This window comes from Rosa chinensis, chromosome 4, assembly GCF_002994745.2.
Source record: "Rosa chinensis cultivar Old Blush chromosome 4, RchiOBHm-V2, whole genome shotgun sequence".
NCBI lineage: Eukaryota > Viridiplantae > Streptophyta > Magnoliopsida > Rosales > Rosaceae > Rosa > Rosa chinensis.
This window is the reverse complement of record NC_037091.1, coordinates 17,852,292-17,878,280: the sequence shown is the minus strand read 5'-3', so window position 1 is coordinate 17,878,280 and position 25,989 is coordinate 17,852,292. Positions and strand designations below refer to the sequence as shown.

General features: G+C 38.3%; 1 protein-coding gene and 2 pseudogenes across 2 annotated transcripts; 1 reads left to right on the top strand and 2 right to left on the bottom strand.

The window, feature by feature from the left end:
• Positions 1 to 1,171: 1,171 nt before the first annotated feature.
• Positions 1,172 to 7,649, top strand: LOC112200917 (2-methoxy-6-polyprenyl-1,4-benzoquinol methylase, mitochondrial). Of its 2 annotated transcripts, none has more exons than XM_024341927.2 (11): positions 1,172 to 1,370; positions 2,144 to 2,280; positions 2,436 to 2,515; positions 2,850 to 2,953; positions 3,388 to 3,514; positions 3,619 to 3,680; positions 4,272 to 4,430; positions 4,536 to 4,680; positions 5,629 to 5,700; positions 6,399 to 6,507; positions 7,289 to 7,649. In XM_024341927.2, exons 4-11 carry the CDS (start codon positions 2,860 to 2,862, stop codon positions 7,388 to 7,390), a joined length of 870 nt encoding a protein of 289 aa, XP_024197695.1. In that variant the 5' UTR covers positions 1,172 to 1,370; positions 2,144 to 2,280; positions 2,436 to 2,515; positions 2,850 to 2,859; the 3' UTR covers positions 7,391 to 7,649. The 2 variants fall into 2 exon arrangements, with proteins under 2 accessions (XP_024197695.1, XP_024197696.1); XM_024341928.2 differs by having other exon boundaries at positions 1,172 to 1,404.
• Positions 7,650 to 8,650: 1,001 nt separating this feature from the next.
• Positions 8,651 to 11,800, bottom strand: LOC112198914 (annotated as a pseudogene).
• Positions 11,801 to 23,805: 12,005 nt separating this feature from the next.
• On the bottom strand, positions 23,806 to 25,500 carry LOC112198913 (annotated as a pseudogene).
• Between the last annotated feature and the right edge of the window lie 489 nt (positions 25,501 to 25,989).

Here is a 25,989-nt window from a genome sequence, read left to right as displayed (position 1 = left end):
TGTATAGTTTTCTTTGTTTTCTTTACTTAGTTTATTTCCGAAAACCAAAACCTAAATCCCCCTTTAATTTCGTAATTATGTATCAACTTTATTTTATTTTTGTAAATAATATACTTTGTGTCTTTATTAATTGTTTAATTGTCCTACATTGACAGGTGTACCCTCAATCCCCGGATTAGATTGATCCCTACTTGCTTATGCTAATAATGATATTTTTAGGGTTAAATTATATGCTTGCTTTGAGCGTATCAAACTGAATATGCCTGGTCTGGTTCTAAGGAATTAAGTATCCATGAAAGCACCACATAGTTACATTATTACCAATGAGCGTGCTTATCTGGATCAGTGGCTTCATCAGGTTTCGATATCTTTCCGGTAACAAAACCAATCTTATTTTTAGCACTCAATGAAATCCGCATAGCACGGCACCAGGAATAATAATTGTCACCATTTAATCGCTTTGAAACAAGCAATAGACCCGGATGATCTGAATGATAAAGAAATAGAGGATTGGATGGATCAAGGGAAGAACTTGAATATTCCACATCGTTCTCAGTGATGATGTTGATGAAGGAATGAAAAACGCAATAGATGCGTTGAAAAAGGAGAATAAAGAGCTAGGATGTATCCTGCTCTGATATCATGAAAGAAAATGATATTTGGCTGAATTGATAATCATTATATTGATTACAGAGATTATATACGGCAAGGTAAACTTGTACAGCACGAAGTCTCAATCATTTTAGGAGACTGAGTGAGGAAAGACGGCCTATACAATCTATTACTATCAAAGCTGAATCCTATACAAATCAAATCTGTTTTAATACTCAATCAAGATGGATATCCTTTCTAATAAGCTCCTATTTTGCCTTCTCCATTGACTGAAGCTTTTTGCACAAGTAGTTTCCGACTCACATCACTTCTGAAAACCATAAACAAAAAACGAGGCATAAGCCGCATTGAACGTTTTGTGTTAGACTGGTAGTCATGACAAGTATACATGATAGGAAGTTACAGATGGTCCAAATATGTTCTAGTAATTGCCTAATTGGACAATTATAACATTGTACTTGACAAATAACTATTCTGTCATAAGTCCAATGTAAATTGATTCTAGTTTCAGTTCAGTTGAATGTAAATTTATTTAATTATATTCCTTAGCTGCTTCTGCTTTTGGGCCTAGAGGTAGGGTGTATGGTAAAATTTCCTAAAGCTGCTTTTGGTCCAAATAGCTGCTATTGAAACAAATAGGGTTCAGCTTTGATCTTCATCTCGCGAGGCAGACATTCATTCTCCTCCCCTCTTTGCCGTCAAAAAACATTCGCTGCTCATCGAACTTCTCCTCCATCTCTCTCTGCTGTCACTGAAAGGTTCAGTCTTGCTCTCCTCACCATACTCTTTCAGGTTCAATCTTTTTTTCGATTTCATATTCGTGCCCATGTAATTGGTATTGTTTTGTGAGTTGGGTTTGTGCTTTTAAGCATTATTGAAGTTTCTGCCTTGCTTAATTTGGGATATGAAATATAAAGGTTTTGTTTTTGAGTTAGTTTCTTGTAAGAATGTGACATAAAGTGCAGAATGATTGCTATATAGTTTGGATTGTTCATTGGCTTTGTGTTTTGCAACAATGTTCGTGTTGGGTGGGTGATGTAGCAATTGTATGTCGACTCATATTTGTGCATGGCTCGAAAATGGTATTGCTTGTGTTGAAAATGATCAAGTTAGTCATTGGGATCAAGTTAATCACAAGCAGCCCTGGGTTGAAAATGATATTAGTCAGCAAAGATAGTATTCATATTTACTTTTAAGTTCTGCAGGAGTTTTTCTTGTTGTACAAACGGGCCTAGGTGTTGTTAGTCTGTTTCAATTTTCAAAATTTTCTCACATCAAAATTTTTTTCCCTTTTCTTTTACTGAGTAAGTATAAGTTTAAGAGGGGTCACAGTAATTTTATTTTGGATGCCAGTCATGGTAGTGTGTCAGAGGTAGTTGAGCACTTGAGCTGAGCTTACCATATTTGTGTGTACTGCAAGGCTAGGAGATATGCGCAATGCAAGTAGATTTTTAGGCACATTGACATGCAGTAAGAAACAAAGACTTTAACTTTGGTTTGTATTGTCTTCTGACTTATGATTTCTTACCAGGTTTTGTGTGATGGAAAATGGAGCAAGAAGATGGTGCTATATTGATTCATGGAGACATAATTAGCATCAAACTTGGTGATATTGTTCTAGCTGATGCACGTGTTCTTCTTGAAGGAGATCCTCTGAAGTTTGATCAGGTAACTCGATATATGATGAGTATGTCATGTCATTGGGATACCATGTTACATATCGTGTTGAGAAAACTCTATTCATATGTCAGAGTAAATAATCTAGCAGTATGTGGATCGTTCATGCCATAAATATCTGAACCATGTTTTTCTCACATGTATAGTCTCCTTCCCAAAATTGCGAAAGCAAAACTGGAACTGGTAGGCGATTGACGGAAGAAGCACAGTCATTTACTCCAAACTGGTACCTTCCCATTCTTCTTGCTTCTTCTCCACCCCATTCTTCATATATTTATCTTCAATTTTCCAGCGATTTCACCTCAAAAGATCACAGTAACCTGTTGAACCTCTAAATTATGGGACTTTATACATAGGGTTGCTGAAATTTGTGGGTTTCAAAAATTTCTGAGAATTGGGGATTGATTTTTTCAATGTTGGAGAATGTGGTTGATATGAAATTTTCAAGTTTTGGTACTGATTGCTTTGGTGGAGCTTTCAAAGCACACAAGGGATGGTCTTTTTCTTCATTTAGCTCCGATTCTGTTATAAGTCCTGAGCTTTTCTTTTTTTTTGTACAGATATACAGCCATGGCCTTGAGAACAGTGACGAGGAAGATAGGGAGTAAACTGTTACCCAGGTTTTCTCCTGCATCTCTATTGCATTCTCATGCCACAAGCTTTGGTGAGTCCATGTTCATCTCTATTGCATTCGCATGGTTTTTGTACTAGTTATTCATAATTGTATTGCTGGTTTGTCATACATTTTGTTTATTATCATAGAGTAATCAATAATAACACAGTAGGTAAGGCCTATGTGTAGTGTCTGTAATTGTCTGCAGTTAATTTTCGAGCAAAAAGAGGGGTTTTTGTCTTTTGGTATGTAGAGCTTAGGTTCCGGAATATATTTCTGACATAGAATAGGCTGAAAAGGGAAGTTTTTTCTTCTTTTCTTTGTAGAGGGGGGTCATTATTGTGGTAGAGGTATTTGAATGTTTTCTTTTCCTTACCCTTTTTCATTTGCTAGACTTTAGAAACAAAGCCATTAAGTTATTTCCAGCATTCTCTTGTTTTCAAATGGCTTGCTTGATAGATAATTGGTCGGTGTTTGATCTGCAGGATTCAAGGAAGTACGGGAAGAGGAAAAAAGTCAAATGGTTGGTAATGTCTTCAGCAATGTTGCTTCAAACTATGATACAATGAACGATTTGATGAGTGTAGGATTACACAGATTATGGAAGGATAGGTTAGCCTCCTGAAGATTTACTCTTGTGCTTGTATATCAATAAACAATTTGCATGATTGCACTTTCCCTTTACATTGCTTTACGTCAATATCCCCACTTTTCAGATTGGTTTCCAAACTGAATCCTTTTCCTGGAATGAACCATCTTGATGTGGCTGGTGGAACAGGTGAGCTTGTGATAATTATATGTTACATTTGTCAAACCGTATGGATTTCATTATACTTTAAAGTATACTGTTACATTTGTCATTTATGCTTTACATCTTTAAATATCTTTTACACAAATTTAGTTGGGTCAGCTTTTGGCATTTTTCATTAATCTTGCATGCTTTTCATAAATTATCAAACTGAGTTTGGGTTGAGGACGGATCTGACCAAGGATGTGGACTGAGGATGCCGTAAGCCAAAAAAGGAGATATTTTTCTTACAACAATATACATACATATATTCAAACTTCCAAGAATAACTAAATTTCTGAAGTCAAACTGGACTTGTTTCCCTAGGGCGGATATGGCACCTTCCCATCCCATAGTATGGAGTGAATGGTGATATTGCAAATGCAATACCTGCTGGGTGCAGGAGTTCATCTACCAAACAAAAACCATGTTCATGACATGAAATTTAGCTGCTTCAATGCTCTACATGACTATGTATCTTCCTTGTATGGGACAATGTTGAAATCAATTGCTTGTGGTTTCTTTAAAATCTTTGAATCATATATGTTGATCGTACTGTTAATCTGTTTTTGTTTTTGGCAGGTGATGTTGCTTTCAGAATACTAGACAGTATAAACAGCATCAAACGTAGAGCTTTGCTGAATGTTCTTGAAGATGACTTTCAGGAAGAAACTAAGGTGTATGTATGTGACATCAATCTCAACATGTTGAATGTTGGTAAAAAGCGGGCCATGCAGAGAGGTAATAATGTTATAAACTTGGAGCTTGGTTGGATTGGACATTCTCTTATTCATGTGATAAAATATACTTCTTTTGAATGTAAGATTGCTGTACTGAAATGTATAGGTCTTGGAGAAGACAAATCCCTTCTATGGGTGGAGGGAGATGCAGAAGCCCTGAGTTTCGGAGACAATACAATGGATGGTTACACAATTGCATTTGGGATCCGGAATGTCACACACATAGAGAACGCACTTTCTGAAGCTTATAGGTATGGTACACAACTTTGTGCTGTTTGATAGGTTCTAACAGATAATAACTAATACAAGGCAAACTATCACTGTTGTAGTCACCTGAGTAGGCGATCACTCTGACTTCTCTTCTCAGAAGAAAAATAGAAAAAAGATTACTGTTTTGTATATGCATCAAACTTTTTGTTGTATACAATTGGATTATGTTGATGTAGATAGTTTCATTGTTTTTGGCACATTAGGCTACAACAATATTTCTTTTCCCAAGTAATTGATGGTTATAGGTTGAATAGTTAAGCTGTCCATCATTCTAACCGTGTATTTGGTAGTTTTCAAAATGATTCTTCCTACATTTGGCGCTTTTATGAATGAAAGGAAGGATATTGAGACCTCCGATTGCTGTCTCCCTTTCTCTTTCAGATGTTATAGACAGCTAGATAAACAGCTACAACCTTTTTAAGACTATTGATCCTCTATTGCCTGCCTTACTAAAAAGTGAATTAAAATATGTTAAATGGTTTCCCTAGCATGTGATATATGGATATGTTCCCTTATCTAACAAACATATGTCTTCCTATTTCCTAGTCATATACTTACTTGCAATACCAATATCTAAACCTATAGTAGGTAGAGAGAACTAGATGAATATCAAATAGTAATTTTTTGGTGTGGGGCCAAAGTCAATGTTGCACATCTTCCTATTTTTGTGCACATGAAGTTGTAAATTTTTCCTTCTATGGAAGAAAACAAAGGTTTTGTTAGAATGGAAGAAGCATGTATGGATAAGGAGTCCACAGCTAAGTTCTTGAGATTTGTCATTTATGTTTGGAGTTTTATAATGATAATGTTTTGTGATGGAGGTCTTTCTGATTGGGGGCAAGCTGCTATTATTTATTCTGTGGGAAGGGGTATCAAAATAGTTTGTAAACTGATTACACTTATTTGTTTTTCATGATTTTTGTTAATAGGGTACTAAAACGGGGAGGAAGGTTCCTGTGCCTTGAACTCAGCCATGTAGAGGTACCTGTATTCAAAGACTTGTAAGTGTTTTTATACTTTTAGTTACGTTGAAATTACACTTGATAACAACAGTCTGCTGATATCATCCTAATCACGTTAGTACATGGAAATCATAGTCTCATGGTCTGCTGTATAGGATCTTCTTCTTAGTAATCTTAAGGAATAGATTTCCCCCAACTGTATGATGTTTTTGTGGAAGTTTAACTACCCATCTATCTACAGAAAGAAAGAAAAAAGGTCCAACTACCCATCTGCTTACTAGAAATTTTATTTTGAAATTTCTTATCCCCTGAAGAATGAATAAAGAGTTAGCTTTGATTTGTATTTTTCTCTTTCCAAGAGCCTTATATCAGATTTTATACACACTTGAATGTTCATATACATACCATTTTATATTAACCAAAAAGTGCCTATGACTGGGGCTTAATGGAAAATAGTTTGTGCCTCAATGATTTTCCATAGAGATTTAGCCAAGATTGTTATCATGAAGCTGTAGGCTGTAGCCATGTTACAGTGGCCAACCATGCACATTTCCATGGTTGACACTCTGTTTCACTCTGTATAGCATGCTCCATATCGCACGGTGACAATGGCACCATAATTGTGGGCAACACCACTCACGAGATCATTAATAAGGTTTTGAATGTGTTAGGCTGTCTATATTTTAAGGATCCATGTTTTGATATTTATGGTTTGTCTATTTTTTTTGGTCTTGCAGCTATGACTTTTATTCATTCTCAATCATTCCCACCCTAGGAGAGCTAGTTGCAGGAGATAGAGAATCTTATCAGTACTTGGTAGAGAGTATTCGTCGCTTTCCACCACAGGTTTATATTCATCTTCCCTCTTAAATACTTTATTCCAGTATTATATGCATTTGGTTGGAAAATTCTTGTGTACCTTGCCAATTGGGATGGGACAACTAAACGCCAAAACAGAGCAATCATTTTGCTTTTGAAGCAAGAAAAAAAGCTCGAACAGTTCCTTCCAAAGGCCTGAGTTGAACATGAATGCCACGCTGCAGAGGGAAAGCAAGTAGTAGAAGTTGAAGTGCTCTAATTAGTGGATTAAGTATAATTTATTTTGTCTGGTCTAGGTGCATAATTTTCTGTTATATTATGTTTTAGTTACATTGCAATTTTAATTTACTTAATTCATGATGGAAATAAGCTTACTTTAGTGTTCAACTGATTTCTTGCCCTAAATAGTATCTTGGATGTTAAAGTGCAGTAATCGATGTCATTAATGCTCCTGTATGCATTAATGTACATAATTTGGTAATTAGAAAGGTGGGAGAAAACCTTAGCCAAACTCTGGCTGCATTGTGATGCAAGACAAGTTGCAAACTGCTCGTATTCTTCATCACATTGGCACTTCAATTTAAGTTGGGGACACTTGAAATATCAGATGTTATGTATATAGCTATGAAATGTTTGTAAGGACTGTTTAACTGAGGTGCTGCTGTGTTCCTTTTATTTTATTTTTTTTGCCTTTTCATAGTGAAGGAGACATTTGGAATATGTATGTATGTACAATTCATCATGTTTGTACGTAATTTGTGGCTTTTGTTATATCCCCCTTATAATTCATCTGAATTGATGACTGCAGGAGACATTTGCTTCAATGATTGCAGATGCTGGTTTCCAGAAGGTTGAGTATGAAAATCTAGTTGGAGGAGTGGTAGCGATTCATTCAGGATTGAAAATTTAGTAATGAACTTGAAAAAAATTGGGTAGTTAGGTTTCTGTTAGCTCTTCAAATCGAATCCAAGAAACTAAGTAGGTTACAATAAATAGGATATAAAGTCAATTGATTTTTTTTCTTTTGGTCGAATAAAGTCAAATTGATTGGTTGTATATTGTGTCAAAATTTCATTGAATGAGCCAGAAGAAAACTGGCTTCAAGTATGACAGCATGTTCATTTGTTTGGATTACATGGTGAATCAACCAAGACATGAAAATTATAGCAGATCCACATTCCTATGAAACTACAGAATTCGTCCAGATACCTGCCCTTTTCTGTGTGCACCCTGATCAGAAAAGGAATCATCCCAGCTACACTTGCTAAATAGAGTTTGATACTCCGTTTCCCCATCGAAAGCCAGCAGCTGTGAGCCGTTATGAAAACTATAATGTCATCTACGTGACAATTATGTATAACATTACTAGCAAAGCATGGTATAAACACTTAAAATTCAATCCTTTTTCTTTTGGCTAAAGAAATAACAAATAACCCTTAGTTACAACTACCATAGAGTCATAAACAAAGCTTTGAGGACTTCAAAAGGAAGCCTATGCATGCAGAAGAAAGAGGAGGAATAAAAGGAAGCAAAGAAAATGTTGAAGAAAACGGAAAAGCTTAATAACAAAAAGATTAATCTACAGTGATGCCAAATGAAAGAGCAGAGTAAATTGAGAAATACCTCTCATATCCAAAAGCGCATGCAACAGGAGGTCAGTCATCAAAAATAAGGTCTTCTGTGGTTCTGTTAGAACTTTCGATTTCCTTATTCTTCAAGAAAATGTTTTCCTTATTGTTCCACAAATCCCAACGTAAAAGCTAAAAACTACAGCTGCTTTTAAATTAATCACAACTTTTCCAAACTAGAGAGACAACCACCATAACATCTATTTCTTTCAAAATAAGGTCTTGTGTTAATAGATGTCTGTAGCAAATCAAGTCGATGAATTAATATCTGAAGAAAAAATAATTGACGTAGAGCAGAGAAGCAAGAAATGAACTAACCCCCTGTTGTTTGACTTGTTCCCTGACGGTCCCGACCCCCAACCCTTGGATTAGACAGAGAATCCAGATTTAATGAAATTGATGTATATTCACAGCCTCCTCACTTTAGAGGAGCTGGATCCCCCAAGCACAAAGGAAGGTACATGTTGAATTTTGTAGTAATCCTCTCCTCCTCCCTCAAGCCTGTTCAAGAATGCTTCGGGCATGACGTGTATCTGTAATTCCTAGAGGGTATCCATATATCCCAGCCCTTCTGGAACTTCCTTCAATTCTGGGCAATCTGCAATGTGTAATCGACAGAGACTAGGCATGGCTCCTTCCTCCACCCTCCACTCCTGTACCTTAATCAAGCCACGAAGAAAAAGATTTTCAAGACGGGGAAAGCCTCCTCTGGAGCAGACCAATGTGCTTGCACTTTCATGAAAAACATGTCTAATTAGTGAAAGAAGTTTGGCAGCTTCTCTAGTATTGCCAATTGGTCTTCCTTGAGCTGAAGACAACAACGCAACAATAACGTGGTGAGGTTCTAATAGTACTGGAGCTCTGCCAGTAACTCTTCCATGCATTGGCCCAAATGCCCTCAGCTTGTACACATAACGACAGCTTAACACTATTTCTCTAACCTCCCGAGCACCTCCAGCACATTCAATTTCATCATTGTTGCAAACACTCAGAGAACGAATACCATCCAGCGTACTGCTTGACCGCCTCAAGATTTCTTTCAGATTTTTCAACTTTCCAAACAGTTCTATGCTTAGTTTTCGAAGACTGGCCAACTTCACAAGATCACTCAAATCCCAAGACAAGCTTGAAGCATGACATAACGTTTGCAATTTGCAAAGAGTAGACAGTTGTATCCTCCTGCTCCACCGGTTCAAGTAGGGCATATACAAATGTCTCAGTTCTTCCATTCTCGATATTACATTCGCAATGGTTTTACTCTCAAGGAGAACAGAATCATGGATATCAAGAGTTTGCATACGCACCAAATTACCCATGGTTGATGGCAGATGATTGATTTGACAGCAACTTGGACTGAAATATCTCAAGTGGACCATATTCCCAATTTCAGTTGGTAACACTACTAATTGAGCTAGAGGTTCCAACTTCAAAACTCTAAGCCATTTGAAATCTTCTTGGAACATAGAGTGTATCAATATGCTGCTTTCTAGGAACTCTTTTGTAGGGAAGCTAGAGTTAGCAGAGATCTTAGGTGGCTATGTCTTTCTCCTCTTGGCGGAACTATTCTGTCATAGTACGCCTCCAAATGGATGGAAATTCTTCGAACTTTACCAATTCTAGCTTCATTTCTATTTGAGAAATTGACGACTTGGAGGAAGTTCTCCTCTTGAGCCTTTAACAAGCACAAGTGCTGCATAAGATCATGCATGCGACAAGTTTTAATCTCTCTAACCGTACCTTGTTGTCCAACTTGAACCATACACTTTTCCACCAACTGACATGACCAATTAATTATATGCAACATCCTCCAAAGTTTCTTCTGAACCTCTTCTTTCTTGTGCCAAACATATAAAACCTTCTGCTATCCATATATAGTTGAGTCAACCTCTTCACTGGAATCTCATAATGATAATCCTCAGGATAATGACCTAAATACAAAAAACATGGCTTCAAGTGATAAGGTAAGTCATCATAACTCAGAGCCAACAAGTCTAGGGGCGGATCTAGGTATAAGGGTGGGAGGACTCAAGCCCTCCCAGACCTTTGGGTTGAAAAAAAAAAAACTTATATATATGATATGTATTTTTTGTTTGTATGTATGTTTGTTTGACGAAGCCCACCCGAACTCCTAAATTATCGAAGTCAAACTCCTCTTTGGCTCTTCCATTCTCTCCGTCCATCACAAACTCTCATTCTTCATCTTCTTCTTCTTCCCAAAAAGGCCTAAATTTCAGACTAAATTCAATCATTAAACACTTGAACTCTCTAGGTTCTTTTCTCCCCGCTCCTGCATTTCCACACTTGCATAATTGTACTAAAAAAAAAAATTTGGGCTTTGCCCAAATAAACACATGAATACATAGCTCACCCATTTTCGGATCTAGATCTGCCACCCAGCAACCATGATGCACCTGCATATTCTCCTTCTTCACCTATGCCTCTCCTTATGTTTGTGTAAAACATTCATATACACCGCATCCCACTCACCATTCACCAACTGTCTTCTTTCTCACTAGAATTCCTGCATTCACTGTGATGGTTAATGGCAAACCTGCACAATGTTTGTGCATTTTCTTTCCTACTGCTTTCATTTCTTTGTACTTTTCTGAGTCTGAAAAATACCAAATTAGTGACTCCCATATAAACAATCATAGGTTTTACACCTAAGACATTAATATTATCCTTTTATTATCAACAACTGGTTATTATATATAGTACTATATATTAGCAACACGTAACATTTCCTTGACTAGTAAAATAATGACTACAGGATATAACATGTATCATTTCCCCAGACTAATCAACAGATCGAAGTTTGATTTTGTACAGTTGAACTTGAGATTGTTAATGAAAAGTATATAGCCATATAGGCCGTCACTGTAAAAGTTAAACAACGTACAAGGATCAAAATCAAGTTGAACAGAAACTCAAGCATAGTATTAGTCTGTAATTAATGGTAAGGAAACATCAATCAAAATGCACATTAGTTGATATGTAATCAACTAATGACCAATATGAAGAAATGTATATTTTTTTTGTTTTATTTTAGGGGCTGTGACCACTTACCCAATTTCAACTTAAAAATTGCCTACTTGCTCCACTAAGAGTTTTCTAACCTCATTTACCCAATTCAACATCTACTGACAATTTTACCCCTATTAATCAAACTAAAACTCACAGATCTCAATCCTCTCAGACTCTCTCTCTCTCTCTCTCTCTCTCTCTCTCTCTCTCTCTCTCTCTCTCTCCAGCCGGCAGTGGCGACCACGCCTTCAACACCTTCTTCGTCGACCTCGATCCCAGCGCCGGCTAGCACATCCCAAGCCCCATCTTCATCGACCTCTGCCAATCACCGAACACCGTTCTGGTGCCGATCACTGATCTGGTGCCGACCATCCTCAATCATGGATCACCGATCTGAAGCTCCCATCCCGCTGCCATGCCGAAACCTCACCAAACTGAGACCGGTCGAAGATGGGCTGTAGGTGAGCGACTGGAGAAGAGGACCTGGGGAAGACGAAGGCGGAGATGGGACCGGTCGGAGATGGACTGCAGGTGAGCGACTGGAGATGGGCTGCGTCGAGGCTAGGACCGGTCGGAGATGGGCTGCAGGTGAGCGACTGGAGAAAAGGACCTAGAGAAGATGAAGGCGGTCCGGTCTGAATCGTGCCGGAATCGGGCTGGAGAAGCATGGGTGTCCACAGGGGAACTTTGGGTGGCCGGAGAAAAATTATGTTGTTTTTTTTTTTTTTTCTGATTTTGTTGGTTTTTTTTTTCTTCTGATTTCGCTGGTTTTTTTTTTTTTTTTTTTTTTTCTGATCTCGATGGGAAGAGCTCCGAGAATGGGGAAGGAAAAAAAAAGAAAAAAATGTGAACGTTTACAATTGAACATATAAATTGATCAATTGTGTATGTAGTGTATTCATTTTGGTTCACTTGAGAGCAATAATATGATTATTGGAGGGTAATGATATGATTATTGGGGCAATAATATGAGTATTGAGAGGCAATAATATGATTACTGGGGGGCAATAATATGATCAATTGTGACCTATAGTGTATTCATTTTGGTTTTGGGAGTTTATACAATTCACTGGACGGAAATAATATAATTTGGGAGGCAATAATATGATTACTGGGGGGCAATAATATGGTTACTAGATATTATTGGAGGGCAATAAATTCAGATGCCGGAATCCGGACACCAGTCCGGTAGCCGGATTCCGGATTCCGGTGACCGGTCACCGGATTCCGGTCATCGGTCGCCGGATTCCTGTCATCGGTCGCCGGATCCCGGCCACCGGTCGCCGGATTCCGGTCACCGTTGTCGGCGCCCGACCACTGGTTACCGGAGGCCGGCAAGGTGGAGGATGACTTCTCCCTCTAAGTGAAAATGAAGGAGAGGGCAAAAAAGTCTCAAAAAAAAATAAAAAAGAATTAATTGGGTATTAGGGAAATAATCCCTTAGAGTGTTTTGGGTAAATGGGGTTAAAAAACAGTTGGTTGAGCAAGTGGGCAATTTTTAAGTTGAAATTGGGTAAATGATCATTTTCCCTTTATTTTATTCAACCACTAGTCATTATTGAGTCAAACTTGTAACTTCTCAAAATAAAAATATTTATGTCACTAGACCAAATAATCGTGGACTGTCGAAACAAAAAGTGATTTGATTAAAAAAAATAGTTTGGTGAGAAAATGCCTCTATTATCAGTTGAAGAAATTGTAGAATCGCTGTAAATCTACATATAATTAGGATTTTATTTATTTAAGATTTTAAGATATCTTGTAATTATGCAAAGTTTGTTTCCTATTAGACTACTCCTTTGTACTTGTATATATATCCTCATTGTGGGATGAATAGAATTATCGAATTAACTCTGAATTGAAGTATTCTTTTCTACTTGGTATCAGAGCAGGTTCAATCCTTTGAACTTGCGTTGCATCCTTTGAATCTTGAATCCCGAAGAACACAAACCGCTGCATACCACCACCGTTGAAATCAAACCATCCTGAATTTCAAACCACCATCACCCTACCTTTTTTATGAAAAAGAAAAAAAAAAACTTTTTTTTCCAAAACATTCATATCCATCTTGAAACCCTTGAAAATCCAATCCTACGAAAATCATGAATTCCTCAATCATGCAATAAGAGAAACAGGCTATGGGGCATTCGGTAACTACCGAATTTTCTGTTATGGCTCGATGCAAACAAGGTCCTCCTCCAGGCTTCTCAGGACCTTCTCCACGCCATCCTCTGGGTAAACCAAATCCATATGCAAACAAAAGGTGCATTATCTGTGGGGAATTAGGTCACAGCAAGGAGCGGTGCTATGAAGTGGTTGGTTACCCTGATTGGTAGGACTTCACCAAGAAATAGCGAAAGAATCTGGACAAGGCCGCTGTTGTTTCCCTAGACAATGCCTCCGCTAATGTAGCGCAGTCAGGTATGAAGGGTAAGGTTACTTTTAATAGTACATGAATAATTGATACAGGTGCATCTGACCATATGACCAATGACCCAAGTCTTGTGAAAAACCTTAGACGTTCCCCTCAAGACGTTGTCTCTACTGCTGATGGTACTCCAACTTGGGTCACCGGAGAAGGTTCTATTGCTTTATCTGATACCATAACCCTTGAATCTGTCTTAGTTGTTCCATCACTAGCTTATAATCTCCTGTCTGTTGGTCAAATTATTTTAGCTCTAGCATGTATTGTGACATTCTATCCGTCTTTCTGTGTGTTTCAGGACATTCTGACTCGACGGATTCTTGGTTATGGCGTTAGAAGGGGAAAATTATACTATCTGGATCTGATAGAGACTGGAAAGAAACATAAGCATCTTTTGGGACAAGCAAATCAGATCAACGGGGTAGAGAATGCGAAGGAAGCTATATGGTTATGGCATCACCGTTTAGGTCATCTATCCTTTAGTTATCTTAAGAAGTTGCAAGCTCATTTGTTTTTAGTTGTTAGTGATTTGGATTTCTACTGTGACATTTGTGAACTGGCCAAGAGTTATCGTATTTCATATACACCAAGTCTTAAGAGCATCTCCAATGGGTTTGTTATTTGGCTCTGGTCAAATTTGAATTTGACATATGAGGTGGCAAATTTGACATAGCAACATGAAGACTTGTTTTAACTCCAATGGAGATGTCAAATTTGAATATTATTTAACATATAAAATTCTATTTTAAGAGTTGTTTTCCTTTCTTTCTTTTTGTATCTTGTAAATCAAAGACCATACAAGGCAAATGGTTCCAGTGCTAGTTTCTGCTGCTCTTCTTCTTCATCATAAATATTACCCAATTATCCCAAAAATACAAGCAATACAAATATACGATGGCAAGCCACCATCAAACACCAAAGCGAAGGAAGCATCACAAACTTGGCAGCACAGAAGACAGGAAAAGACGAGCAAAAAGACTCAAACAACAGTAGAGCTTCAGAAAGTAGGAAATTATTTCATATGATTCGTTCTTCATATTAGTAGCATCAAATTCATCAAAGACAAAATATCCCAGACAAATTCAAATACCCAGCAAGCAATCATCAAACATGGTCACAAATGAATCCATACTGCATATCAAGCTGAAAGTCACACCAAGGCTATATATATTTTGGGCTCAAGGAGCCTGTTCATACATCTAAAAAATGATGATACATCAAAAATATATTTTGCACTGTAAATTACAAATCAAGGATTTGGAATCCATGACTTGTGTTTCCTTTTACTGTCAAATTCTTACACAAATAGTTGGGCAAATCTACCCAACAAAATCTTCATATACAACAAACTGTTCCATTTTATGAACAGAGAAAGCACTCAAAAGGCTTCCATATCTCTTAAGTACATTTCATTTACATTTCGTAGCTAACTCTATTAACTCTTTTGCATTTATTAACACAAGTAGCATTTATCAGTCTGCACAACAGAAAACAATACAAAATCTAAAAAATCAAAACAAAAAATGCATTTAACTCATATGCATAATTCCTGCCGTAATATATGGGAAGGAAAGCCAGAACACAAATCTCATTTCACATTCTAACAACTCAATTTCTCACAACCAAACAGCTGGAAGTGAAAGCAATTTGAGTAATTTCTCACCTAATCGGACTGTTAACAACCAAACAGCTGCTCACAACAAAATGAAGGAACCAAACTTCACCATAAAAGTGTTCTTAAAAAGTGTCAATTCAAGGCTAGGAAAGTTGTCAAACGCACATGAATCTCCAATACCACTGAAGAACCACTTAAAGCAGCTCCAAATTAAACTCATGCTTAGATACTTTCCAAGACATTGTTGGAAGATTGAACAAACCACAGTGGAAGTAGTTACCTTGCGAAGCGGAACAAGACTAAAAAGTCCAAGGAAGCTGACAACAACGAGGAAACCAGTCATCCACCACAAGCTCGGATTAATAACATCTTCTGCCCTGTTACCAGGGTAATCCTCCCTGATGAGTTTATATGTTCTCTCATCCATTGCAACCAAATACGAACCGAATCCCCCTGTCATCAAAATTTCCCAAGTTTAATTTTTTCCGGTATTAAAAAAGATGCAACCAAATTTAATTACACACAGATTAAAAGAGCTAATGATTTGAGGGTTATACAGCTAAAGGCGAGGCTATAGCAAGCGACGACGCAAGTTTGGATGACAGTGTTCTCTTGCCTGGTGAAGGGCTTCACCTGAAACCCAAATTGGGCCAAGAACCCGATCTAGGACTTGATGAAGAAGAACCCGAGCAGACCGGTTGCCACATTCAAGGACGGGATGATCCCCACTGTCAGATTCAGCTTGTGACCAGGAATTGAGCCCCGACGTCTTCTTCTCCCCTTCTCTTGTCGAGCTTCAATCTGCAGATTCATCAAGTCTTCGTCTGATGATGAATTGGCAAGATCCCAAAATTCCTCATCTGCACCATCTGAAGATGAAGCTGAATTCTTTTGATCCATGATCCTAAGAAGAGAAAAGAATCTTGAGAAGAGGAAGATTGAAGCTTGAAGTTCTGGGTGATCTTTTAGTGGAAGCTTGAAGTTCTGGGTGAGAGGAGAGGAAGAAAGCCGTGAAAGGGAAAGAGAGTGAGAGAAAGAAACAATAAAAAATTAAAAGACAGCTTCAATGGTTTCTGTCATTTTTGACAGAGGAGAGGTGGATGTCAAATCCACGTGTAAAAAACACATCTGTTGGAGAATGGTTTGGTCGGTCAAAAATACCCGTTGGGTGTCCAGATGGCAAAAGACCCATCTGTTGGAGATGGTCTTAATAAAAGTCATGTTCCTTTTATGAAGATTCACTCTGATGTCTGGGGTCCTGTGAAAATTCCTTCTCTTTCTGGAGCTTGGTATTTTGTAACGTTTATTGATGATTGCACTCGCATGACATGGGTGTCATTACTGAAGAATAAGAGTGATGTATTTGGAATGTTTACCGAATTTCACAAAATGGTGGCAACTCAGTATCAACAATCCATCAGAGTGTTTCAGTCTGACAATGGTGGAGAGTTTGTGAATGGCCCTATGATTGAGTTTTGCCGGTCACATGGAATTCGTCATCAAACCTCCAATTCTTATACTTCTCAATAGAATGGTTTAGTAGACCAGAAGAACAAGCAGTTGATGGAAGTTGTTCGTGCTTCCTTGTTTGGCATGAATGTACCTCGGTCCTATTGGGGAGAAGCAGTGAAATCAGCAGCATATCTTATCAACCGTACTCCTTCATGGGTGATTCAGTTTCAAAATCCTCATCAGAAGCTTCATACACTTTTGACCATCTCTTCTATGCCTAATTTGGAGCCCCGGGTGTTTGGGTGCACAGCTTATGTTCATATTCCCAAGCCTCAACGCAGCAAGCTTGATCCCTGTGCCTGTAAGTGTATATTTGTTGGTTATGTTGACTTCCAGAAGGGTTATCGATGTTATGATCCTCTTATGGGCACTATACATGTCTCTCTTAATGTTTCTCTTCATGAATCCAAGCCTTATTACTCATGGGGAGGTTCTCAGTCTTCCTTTCAGGGGGAGAGAGGTTGTGAAGGGAATCCTTGTTCTATTATTGATTTTGATGTCTTTGAAGACTTGGAAAATTTGGAGGAACGATTTGAAGGTAGAAATTCAGAAATAGAAAATGTAGTTGCCAAACAGAGCATTGTGAATTCCGAAATAGAAAATGCGACTGCTGAACAGAGTGTTGTGAATTCTGAAACAAAAAATGCAACTGCCGAACAGAGCGTTGTGAATTCCGAGACAGAAGAGACGACTTTTCTGGATAGTTTGAATCAAAATCAAGACGTATCTGAAGCTCACACACAAGATATTCCCCTTTCTGCACCACCAGCTGAAGATCCAAGTCAGAATGATCCACCTCAGGTACCCCTAAACTTTAATGAGTCTTCTGGATTAGAAAGTGTCGAACCTAGGAAATCACAAAGGGTTACCAAGGGAATTCCTGAGAAACAATATGAACCAAATATCAAAGCCAAAGCTAAATACCCTATAGCTAATTTTATGTCTAACCATAGGATTTCTAGGTCACATGCACTTGTTGTTGATCAATTATCTACTGTATCTATTCCTAGTAACGTGCAGGATGCTTTGACAGATCCAAAATGGACAAAGGCAATGAATGAAGAATTGGAAGCTCTTCAAAAGAATGCAACATGGGAGCTAGTACCTATGCCGGTTGGAAAGAAGACAGTAGGATGTCGTTGAGTATTTACTGTGACGCTTAATGCATATGGAACTATTAATAGATACAAGGCGAGGTTGGTTGCCAAAGGATATAAACAACGCTATGGGATTGATTATGAGGAGATTTTTGCACCTGCGGCAAAGATTAATATTGTCCGGATTCTAATCTCACTTGCAACAAACAAAGATTGGCCTTGCACCAGTTTGATGTAAAGAATGCATTTCTTAATGGGAATTTGGAGGAAGAAGTGTACATGGATGTGCCCCCAAGTGTTAAGAATTACCCCAAGTGACGTTGGCAAGGTGTGTAAATTGAAGAAGTCTTTGTATGGCCTGAAGCAGTCTCCAAGAGCTTGGTTTGGAAGATTTTCAAAGTCCATGAAAGCCTTTGGATACAGACAGAGCAATTCTGACCATCCCTTGTTTATCAAATGCAAGAATGGTAAGATTACAGCTCTTATTATGTATGTTGATGACATGATTGTTACAGGGGATGATCCAAAAGACATGAATGAATTGCAAAAGTATATGTCAAAGGAGTTTGAAATGAAGGATCTGCGACAACTGAAGTATTTTCTGGGTATTGAAGTTGCAAGGTCTAAGAAGGTATTTTGCTTTCACAAAGGAAGTATGTCCTTGATTTACTTGCTGAAACGGAGATGCTAGACTACAGACCAATGGAGACACCCATTGAGATGAATCATAGACTTGCTATTTATCCTGATCAAGTTCGATGAATCACAGACTTGCTATTTATCCTGATCAAGTTCCAACTGATAAAGGGAGGTATCAACGTCTTGTAGGAAGGTTGATTTATCTTTCACATACTAGACCTGATATTGCTTATGCTGTGAGTGTTGTTAGTCAATTTATGCATTGTCCTAGTGAAGAGCATATGGGTGCAGTCTTTCATATTTTGAGGTACTTGAAGATGGCGCCAGGTAAAGGGTTACTGTTTCAGAAAAAAGATGAATTGGAAGTTGTTGAGTACACAGATGCAGATTGGGCTGGTGATAAAACTGACAGACGTTCTACATCTAGGTACTTCACTTTTGTTGGAGGAAACCTTGTCACTTGGCATAGCAAAAAGCAAAAAGTTGTTGCCATATCAAGTGCAGAAGCTGAGTTCCGAGGTATGGCACACAGAGTCTGTGAAATGTTGTGGATTCGTAATGTCTTGAAAGACCTGGGTTACAAGCTTAAAAAGCCTATGGATTTGCATTGTGATAATACAACTGCCGTTGAGATTGCACATAATCCAGTTTAGCATGATGGAATAAAGCATGTGGAGGTTGACCGTCATTTTATTAAAGAAAATCATGACAGAAAGGTTATTCGCTTTCCATTTGTAAACCTATCCCGCAAATGGAAACAACTTGTAGAAAATTTTCACTTTCCACCAAATGCACAACCAGATCCTTTGTGGTATTTTCTAGCCTAACAACACCACACTGATTAATTACCAGTGTTCTAAAAATCGCTCTAGGCAGCCGCCTAATCGGCGCCTAGGCACTGGAAGGTGCATAGCCGCCCGGATTAATGACTAAACGGTTAGAAAATCGTTTGCAATTTAGGCGGGCGCCTAGAAGCTTCGATCGGGCTGGGCGGCTAGGCGGGTTTAGGCTATGCAATCAAATTGGTTGACACTGATATCTCTTTCTTCACTACTCTTGCTGTCTCTCTCATTTCCCTCTCGTTTTTGACAGATCGATGTCGATGCCCACCCTCTTATTTCTGACCGATCGATGTCGATGCCCACCATAGACAGCTTAAAGGTCTTCTCTCCTCTCGCTATCATTTTTGATGTCGATCATTAGAATGTTCCGTTCTCTCTCCTCTGTAGCTCAACCACCTTCATCTTCTAAAGTTCTCTTGATGATTTAAAATCAGAGAAGAAGGAGACTTTTTTGATTTATTCTAGGGAAAGGAAGGAGAGAGAAAAGGGGCATGCAATCTGAAAGTGACAAAGAGTTAGAGAGAGAGAGAGATCAGAAATTGGAGGTAGAGATTGGAGGAGGGTACATTAATTACGAGCACGTGTTCACAGCCGTTGTTTTTGCTATTCCATTGAGTGGTTTGGTCACAGTTGACCACTACAACTTAATTATCAGTTTTTCTAATAGGTTTTGGGATAACAGCAGTTATACATAGATTATACTATTTCATAATTATCCAAATTAATCATTTGAATCATATAATAGTGGTTTTAGTGCTTTGTATAAAATTACATAATCAAATTATTAAGGGTACATGGAACTATTTTATCAATTTATATTTATTATATAGAAATTAATTTAAAAAATTAAAAACCGCCTAGGCCCCGCCTGGATTCCCGCCTAGACCTCTGGGCGCTAGGCGCTTGGTCACCACCCGACTAGCGCCTAGCGATTTTTAGAACCTTGTTAATTACAGAAAACGTTCGCCGCAGTTGTTGTTGCCTCTCATACAAAGACGTAACACCTTCACTCTCCATTGTTATTTCCCTTATGTTATAACTTGGGAAACTCAACCTCAACTGACTAATTTTGCTTGTAATGCTCTCAATCTTTGATCCAGCTTGATACATATGAGTTGCTTCAGTAAAGATGCAAGCAAACCTTTTCAACACATTTTTTGATACCTCCTTTCCTCCTGGAAGTAACCTTCAAGGCAAAGCTTTCAATGGCATCCTCCAGATCATAAGCAGCCTCTCTAATTTCAGCAACCAAAACACGAACTGTATCCTGCTCCCGCTGTTTAGCATCTGCATCTTTAAGGAAACCCTCATCAGTCGCAGCTCGATTTTTGCATGCTCAACCTGCTTGCCAACTCCTTTCAAGAACTTCCCTTCTTGAATCGCTACGTCTCTGAGTCTTTCGACCAGTACGGGAACAATAGCCTCAACCATATTCTCTTTTTGTCAAATGAAAAACAACTAAATGAAATCCAGATATTTGTATTCACTTTTAAAAAAAAATCAGCTTTTGTTCAAAATTTTAGATTTTATTGTGTTTAGTAAATAAATAAAAAGCAATTTTAATTGAAAGTTATAGGTCACTGGCAGCAGATTTTAGAAGCAGCTCAAATGTTGCTTTTAGGCCCCGTTTGGGATTGCTTCACTTTTAAAAAAATCAGCTTTTGTTCTAAATTTTAAATTTTATTGTGTTTCGTAAATAAATAAAAAGCAGCTTTAATTGAAAGTTATAGGTCACTGGCAGTAGATTTTAGAAGCACCTAGAGATTGCTTTTAGAAGCTGATGTGGATCAAAACACACTCTGCAGTTGTTTTATGTACTAACAGCACTTTAAAAAATATTATTTACCAAACACGAAACTGTTTTAATTCACAGCTGATTATAAGAAATTCAAAACCATTCTGGGTGATAACACTCCATGCGAAAGCTCTAGGTTTGGCTGAAGCTGAGGATGATGTCGCACTAGTGACACTGAAGAAGAGGTTGGGCAGACTGCTTGGAAGCAAGAACAAGGGTCCCCGATCTCAAAAGAAGGTGGGATTGACCCCTTTGCGTCTCACTTATCCTTCAGCTACCATTGCTCAGGAGGTTGGCCCTAAAGCTAAGGGCAAGGGGAAACTCTAGGTTTCCTGCTTCTGTGCCTACTTTGTGATTTAGAATCTAGTGCTATGTAAGTTAGCTCCTCTAGTCGTACACCAATTAAGGTCTCTAGGCGAGTAGAGTTCCTAAGGCAAGAACTTAGATAGTTTTGAGTTTTATTCATTTGGTTAGGCACTCTAATAAGTGTGCGTATTTTATAATAAGGGTCACTTGTCATTTGTTTGGCGGTTTGTACCATCTAGAACGGTTAGTATGAAACGACATGTGATGTACGTGCTTTCTGGCCATGGATAAGTTTAATGAAGTTATCTATTTCTCAAAAAAAAAAAAAATCACAACTGATTATTCTCACAGCACAGTAGCAGCAGCTTTTTTTTTTAAGTCACAGTAATCCCAAACTAGCCCTTAAAAGTTGTTGTGCATCAAAACATGCTCTGCAATTATTTTATGTACTAACAGCACTTTTAAAAATATTATTTACCAAACACGAAACTGTTCTAATTCACAGTTGATTATTCTCACAACACAGCAGCAGAAGTTTTTTTTTTTTTTTTTTTTTTTTAAGTCACAGCAGTCCTAAACTAGGCCTAGTTTGGTATTGCTTTTGGTCCAAAAGTGGTTCTGGACGAAAGTGAGGCTGTTTGGTAAACTCCAAAATTGTTGCTTTTGGACAAAGCACTACTGTGGGTAGTAGGAAATTAATGAAGTTAAGCGAACTACTTATTTTATCCTCGTCATTTTCTAAAATTTACATTGAACCCAGTCTTTTTTCTTCATCTGTGGGAGGCAATGCGATGGTTTTCTCCTTCTCCTCTCTTTGCCGTCAAATACTTGAGCATCATTCATACTCATAGGAAGAAATCGAGAGAGGCTCTCTACTTTCCTCCTTCTCTCTCTGTTGTCATTGCAAATCTGAGGAGCATCATTCTTCTCATCAGAAACTCGAGAGAGGACTTCTATTTCTGATTCTCTTCTCCTCGATCCTTCCCTCTCTACAGTCATTGAACTCGATAGAGCAGCGTCGTCTCCAGATTCTAAAAGGTAAAAGCTCTTACCAACTCTTTTACAGAATTATTTGGTCTAATTTTAGATTTGATTTTTTATGAAACATCAAATCTGTTTGGTTTGGGATTGTTGTTCCTTTTTTTTATATATACCAATTTTGATTCTCAAAAGGATTGGGTGGGGAATTTCTAATAGATTTTTAATTATGTAGTTGTGGCTTCAATGTTTATATCAGTTTCTTGAACTTGAAAAAAAAATCCCCTTTCTTGCATTAAGTCGCAGCCTGCAGGAAAGCTATTAAGTTTCTGGGTCCAGCTTCAAAGTTTTAGATAGGAATCAATTTTCATTCTACTAGCTTAGTTGGTTTAGTTTTTCTCTTACTTTCAAACTTAATTACCAGTATGCTCTTGAAATGCACCTGGAAGTGTTCTTCTACTTGTTCTTGGCATAATTACTATGCAATTGATTGTAGCTATTGAATACATAGTATTGAGGTTGTTGCTGCATTATGAAATCTATTTCCTTCCTATCAGACTTTGGCATAGAATTTTACAAGAGTTTATTAGAAACGATCCTCTCATCTGCTCTACGTCTTGCATTGATTGGTTTTCAAATTTGGTTAAAGTTTGGAAGAATTGTCATTTAGAGTGGTTTCGGCCACCACCGAAATACCTTTTCACAGCGGCTCCTTTCTTCGCTCTCATAAGATACTTTGACCATCTTCATGAATTTTGACTCACCATCTTGATTGGGAAAAATTGGTAATTGGCTTCTATACATCTTGATCACATCAGGTAGATTAGGAATGAGAAAAAGTTGTTAATCAGATGGGAAGAAACCGGTTCAATGGAAATATAGCATTGGAATTCGAAACTTGGCAGTAACATACGTAGCCCCAGTAAAAAAAGCTGATGCTTTCCAACGTAATGAGGTCGATGTTATCCATAGAGAGTGAGGAAAGTATTACTGTAACGCAGAAGTCGTTATTTGGGGAATTACATCACTGCCCTTCTCCTTGAAAACTTGTGGACAAGAATGACCCACGCATTTAGGCCTCACTTTGGTGTAGCATACGCCCGCGTACTCTAGATGCACCCTAGTTAACTGACGACTAGTATATAGTAAATATGAGTCTTGCTATTACAATTGTGTTATCCTTCTTCGCTTTCCAAATGATGACCGAATTTCTTATATCATCAGCGAAGTCTTCTGTTACATTTGACAGTATAAAGCTTCATAAAATATAAATTACATCGGTTATAAGTAATGCTAGGAATACCATAAGGATATAGAATGTAGTCATGTACTGCAATGTGATTTGAAAGTGGCACAGCAATTATATTGCATTCTATTGGTTTCCCATACAATCTAGTAAAAATATATAATGTAATATACTTACCGGTTCATGATAACGTCCATATTGCTTTTATTTCTTTGAAATGATGCTGATCATCTCCCACTTGGGTTGTTAATCTTAGAGAAGATTGTCGCAGATATACATTTGACGGAATTGTTGGTGGCACAACTGTGGTCACTACTACTTGTTTCAGTTTCAACATTCCTATCAGTGCATTTGGTATTCCCTTCTGCACTCTGCTGAAGCAGCAATGCAAGCTCAAGCTCCTTTACAACATCATTCATGGACGACCGTTCCGTCCCATCATCATGCATGCAACTGATAGCTACCTCAGTGAACTTATTCAGGCAGTCAGCTGAAATCTTACCTCTCAAACTTTGATCAATGATTTGATCAAGGTCCCCATTCTGATGACAGATCTTGGCCCACTCAGCCAGGCTCACTTGCATAAGCTCTTCTGTCTAAATCACTGCTGGCCTTGCACACAATACCTCAAACAACACTACACCAAGTGAGTACACGTCTAACTTCTCAGTCAAACGTTGTCGGCGGTAGTATTCTGGGTCCAGATACCCAAAACTGCCTTTCACCATTATGCTGATGTGGGTTTCGAACATGTTAGTCGTGCCCTTAGACAGCCCAAAATCTGAAACTTTTGCCACCCATTTTTCCTCCAATAATATGTTTGTGCTCTTCACATCTCGATGAATGATGGTGCCCTTTGCACCACTATGAAGGTATTGCAACCCTCGAGCTGTGCCTAAGCAAATCTGAAGCCGCTTCTCCTAGGGAAGAGACGGGTTGTTGGTGTGGTAGAGATGGTCACGGAGGGTTCCGTGTGCCATGTAATCATACACTAAAATCATCTCGCCCTTATCAACACAATATCTAATTAATGAAACCAAATGGCGATGACGGAGTTGGGAAAGCATCTCAATTTCGGTCTTAAACTCGTGGGCACCCTGCGATGACCCTGGTTTCAGTCGTTTGATGGCAACTAGAGTGGCTCCACCATCAGTGCATCCTTTGTATACATTGCCAAATCCTCCAGCTCCAATAATGAATGTATCATTGAAGTTTTTGGTGGCGGCTGTGATCTCTTCCAGCGGAAAGTGACAACACAAAATAGTGGGCATAAATTGTTCCGGGTTCATTGTTGGCTTTGTCATTGTTTGCCTAGAGCCAGACCCAGAGTCTTTTAATTTCCATCATCTCCTCGAAACCAAGAATATGAGAACAGAGAGCGTAATGAAGCCAGCAACGATAGCAACCATGGGAGTCGACTTCTTATTCTCAGTATCATCTAGGTTTTGTGACGTGGGCTGCGATTGTGGTGGATCAGGGTTGGGTCCGATGAGATTCCCACTCGAGTCACTGAGCTTGAAGATTTCCAGCCCGTTCAACATGGCATTGCTGTCAGCATAGGCAATCTGGAGAGGTGAAAGTACGAGAAATAGGTTAACTTTCTTCTGGCTTCCTACCGGAGGCATGAACATGCCCACAATGTAGTCTTTGTAAACTGGATTCCCATTTCCTCGACTCCATCGGATGAAATCTGCGGTTTGATTGGCCAAGTAGATTTTAAACCATCGCTCTCTGTTTCGAATCTCACAGAAATGGAGTCTCACCAGGTAATAAAACTTGGGATCTAAGGGAAATACCCATGTGAGGCCATAGCTCTCGTCGGTGGCTTCGATCATCCCCGTTGACCGACCTGTTCTGTAAACTAGTTTTGGAGCAAAGTATTTTGGAACTTTGACAAAGGAAAAATAGTCCATAAGGAATAGCAAATATATAGCTATAAACATTGTAAAGAAATGCTGCAAAAAGAATACTAAATATGCAACTATAAGCTGTTGGCGTGAGTCACTCTCCATAATTGTAGGAGTTGTAGTATAATTAGGATTGTATAGTTAAGGAGGATATCATGAAGTTAAGGGGAGAATATCACGGTGTAATTAGTTTCCTATTAGGAATGTTTATACTTTGTATATGTACTCGATCTTTGGAAAAGATCAATATATCAAAAATTCCCAAACTGTCTCTTTATCTTTGTTCTGTTTGACTTGGTATCAGAGCAAAGATCCGTCTAGACTCTGTTCGTTTGTTTCCACTGCAAATTTGTCTTTGTTCTCTTTAAGAGTTTGTCCTTTGCCGCCAGCCTCTCCTTCCTTAGCCGTGTCAAATTTTGTGGTTTGTGTTACTGCTTGAAGAAGAAGAATGGCAGATTTGTCCCTTAGTTCGTTGTTCAACAGTCAGGTGACTTG

Bases quoted from the DNA above. Each gene is read 5' to 3' on its own strand.
- LOC112200917 (XM_024341927.2), top strand. From the start codon at position 2,860: ATGGCCTTGAGAACAGTGACGAGGAAGATAGGGAGTAAACTGTTACCC. The intron at 2,954-3,387 runs GTGAGTCCATGT...TTTGATCTGCAG, and splicing joins TTCTCATGCCACAAGCTTTG to GATTCAAGGAAGTACGGGAA. The intron at 5,701-6,398 runs GTAAGTGTTTTT...TTGGTCTTGCAG, and splicing joins GTACCTGTATTCAAAGACTT to CTATGACTTTTATTCATTCT.